This window comes from Neltuma alba, unplaced genomic scaffold (assembly GCF_004799145.2).
Source record: "Neltuma alba isolate B1F8T4 unplaced genomic scaffold, ASM479914v2 tig00013422_pilon, whole genome shotgun sequence".
Lineage (NCBI taxonomy): Eukaryota > Viridiplantae > Streptophyta > Magnoliopsida > Fabales > Fabaceae > Neltuma > Neltuma alba.
This window is the reverse complement of record NW_021637674.1, coordinates 17,616-19,884: the sequence shown is the minus strand read 5'-3', so window position 1 is coordinate 19,884 and position 2,269 is coordinate 17,616. Positions and strand designations below refer to the sequence as shown.

Genomic DNA, 2,269 nt, shown 5'->3' with positions numbered 1-2,269 from the left:
TCTCTTTCTATCTCTGTTTCTTTTTTCTATTCTTGTTCTACCTCTACACTTTCTGAGTAAAAATGATGAGAAACTGAGGATGAACCGTATACTTTTTATGGCTGTTTGCTTGAAATTATGGTTCTTGCTTTGGAGAGTAAAGGTTAGTGCCAAGGACTTTGTACAGAGCAGTGTCTGAATGAACAGAACCAGATGATCTCAGCAGTTTAATCTGACGTCTTCTTCTTTGACCTTTTCGATTTCCGTGAACATCCTCCATCTTCTTCTTCTTCTTCGTCTGCTCCATGTCTTCCTTCTTCTTCTGTTCACATTCATTCCCATTTCTTCCAATCTGACTATCCCCACACTGAACTGGTTTAATTTTTTCAGTTCTTTCGTTGGGGACCACATAGACAAAGCATCCCACTGGTATATCAGTTAGGTTCATGAGTGGTTCCAACGTCTTAACCACGGCTCGCATGGAGGGTCTAGACTTGGGTTGTTGGCTCAGACATTGGTGAGCCAGATACGCCATTTTTCTAGCCCCTTCATAAGAGTATTGACCTTCTAGTCTTGGGTCCATTATTCTTTCAAGCTTATTAAGGTCTTTTAACAATGGCCTTGCCCATTCCACCAAATCCTGCTCTCTGATTGGACGGTTCTTATCCACAGATCTCTTTCCTGTAATCAGCTCTAACAGAACCACCCCGAAACTATAGACATCGCTCATGGTTGTCAAATGCCCTGATAAATCAAAAACAAGTTTATCTGAGTCAAAAAACTTAGGCATATAATCCTAAAGGTTTAAACTTTCTTGATGATTCTGTCTGTACCAGAAGTTATGTACTCAGGAGCAGCATAACCATGAGTACCCATTACTCGGGTGGTGATATGAACTTGATCTTCTTCTGGGCCATCAATGGCAAGACCAAAATCAGAGAGCTTGGCATTGTAATCCTGCGAATATGATAATTAACATGTCAGAAATCAAGTTGGTTCTGTCGCAGATAATTATTACTGATAATTATTTAATGGTTCTGAATGAAACTTACTGCGTCTAATAAGATGTTTGAGGCTTTGACGTCCCTGTAGATGACAGGTTGGTCTTCTTCGTGAAGGAAAGCAAGTCCTTTTGCAGCCCCAATGGCTATTTTGATTCTTGTGAGCCAAGGCAAGGCTGCTAAGTAACCTGCATTTTTTTGTTTTTAGAAGAATCAGTAACCATCTTGCGTAAAGAAAGCCACAGTTTTGAGAAACCAGGTTTTTGTTTGCTTCAATTAAATCTTACCCTTGAAAAGCTTGTTCTCTAGATTTCCCCTCTCCATGTATTCGTAAACCAGAAGTCTGTGTTCATCTTCACAACAATATCCAATCAAGTTCACCAGATGGGGATGCTTCAATTGCCCCAGAAAGATTACTTCGGCCTATACCAACCACACAAAAAAAGCAATTAATTAATTTCATCATAACTTTTATCAGATTCATCAGAGAAGAATTTGAGCCAAAAGAAAAAAGAAAAAAAATTCCTCACCAACCACTCTCTGTGTCCTTGTTTGCTATCTGAGTCCAGAACTTTAACCGCTACAACCTGAGCTTCCAGACCAGGCCTAAGCTTATCATCAATGAAGCCTTTATAAACTTTGCCAAACCCTCCTTCACCAAGAACACTGGATTTGCAGAAATTGTGGGTGATCTCCTTGAGCTCCTTGAGGGTGAAGATATGAAGATTTGAAGCGAGAACAGAGTTGGAGAGATCGCTCATGATAGAGAGCGAAGAAGAATTGCTCAAATCAGAGAGAGACAGCCTTCTCGAGCTCATCACCTTTCTGGAGGCCAAGCACTTATTCCTATGACGATGATTATGACTGTGATTAGTAGCAGAGCACAAGGATTTAGATTGATTGGCCTTGAAACAGCCGAGAACCAAACATTTCAAGAGAATTCTTGTGGAAGGCATAGTGAGATGGATGTACTATGTTGATTCTGTGTGCAGGCTTTCTGATTCTGATAGCTTTTGATTTTATCAGTATCCGGCCTGTGCACACCAAATGATGTTGAGGGGATAGCTTATTTATAAGTGATCGAGATTCGAGAAGACAAGAATGGCTTCCACATTATTTAAATTTTTAATTTTTTTGGGGGAAATTTAATGACGTCAAATAAATTTCTGCTTTGGGAAAATTACAAATAAAGACCTCTAATTATAAAATTATGATTTGGGACCTTTAATTTGAAAAATAGTAAGTAAGAACCCGGTCTCATTTTTGTAAATATGAAATCATGGTGAAAT

At 39.2% G+C, this 2,269-nt stretch overlaps 1 protein-coding gene across 1 annotated transcript; it reads right to left on the bottom strand.

The window, feature by feature from the left end:
• On the bottom strand, positions 1-1,936 carry LOC114737284 (putative receptor-like protein kinase At1g72540). Its single transcript, XM_028925193.1, has 5 exons — positions 1,511-1,936; positions 1,268-1,403; positions 1,032-1,168; positions 813-936; positions 1-723 (listed from the first exon to the last, which is right to left on the bottom strand). The coding sequence occupies exons 1-5, from the start codon at positions 1,934-1,936 to the stop codon at positions 116-118; spliced, it is 1,431 nt and encodes a 476-aa protein (XP_028781026.1). The 3' UTR covers positions 1-115.
• Between the last annotated feature and the right edge of the window lie 333 nt (positions 1,937-2,269).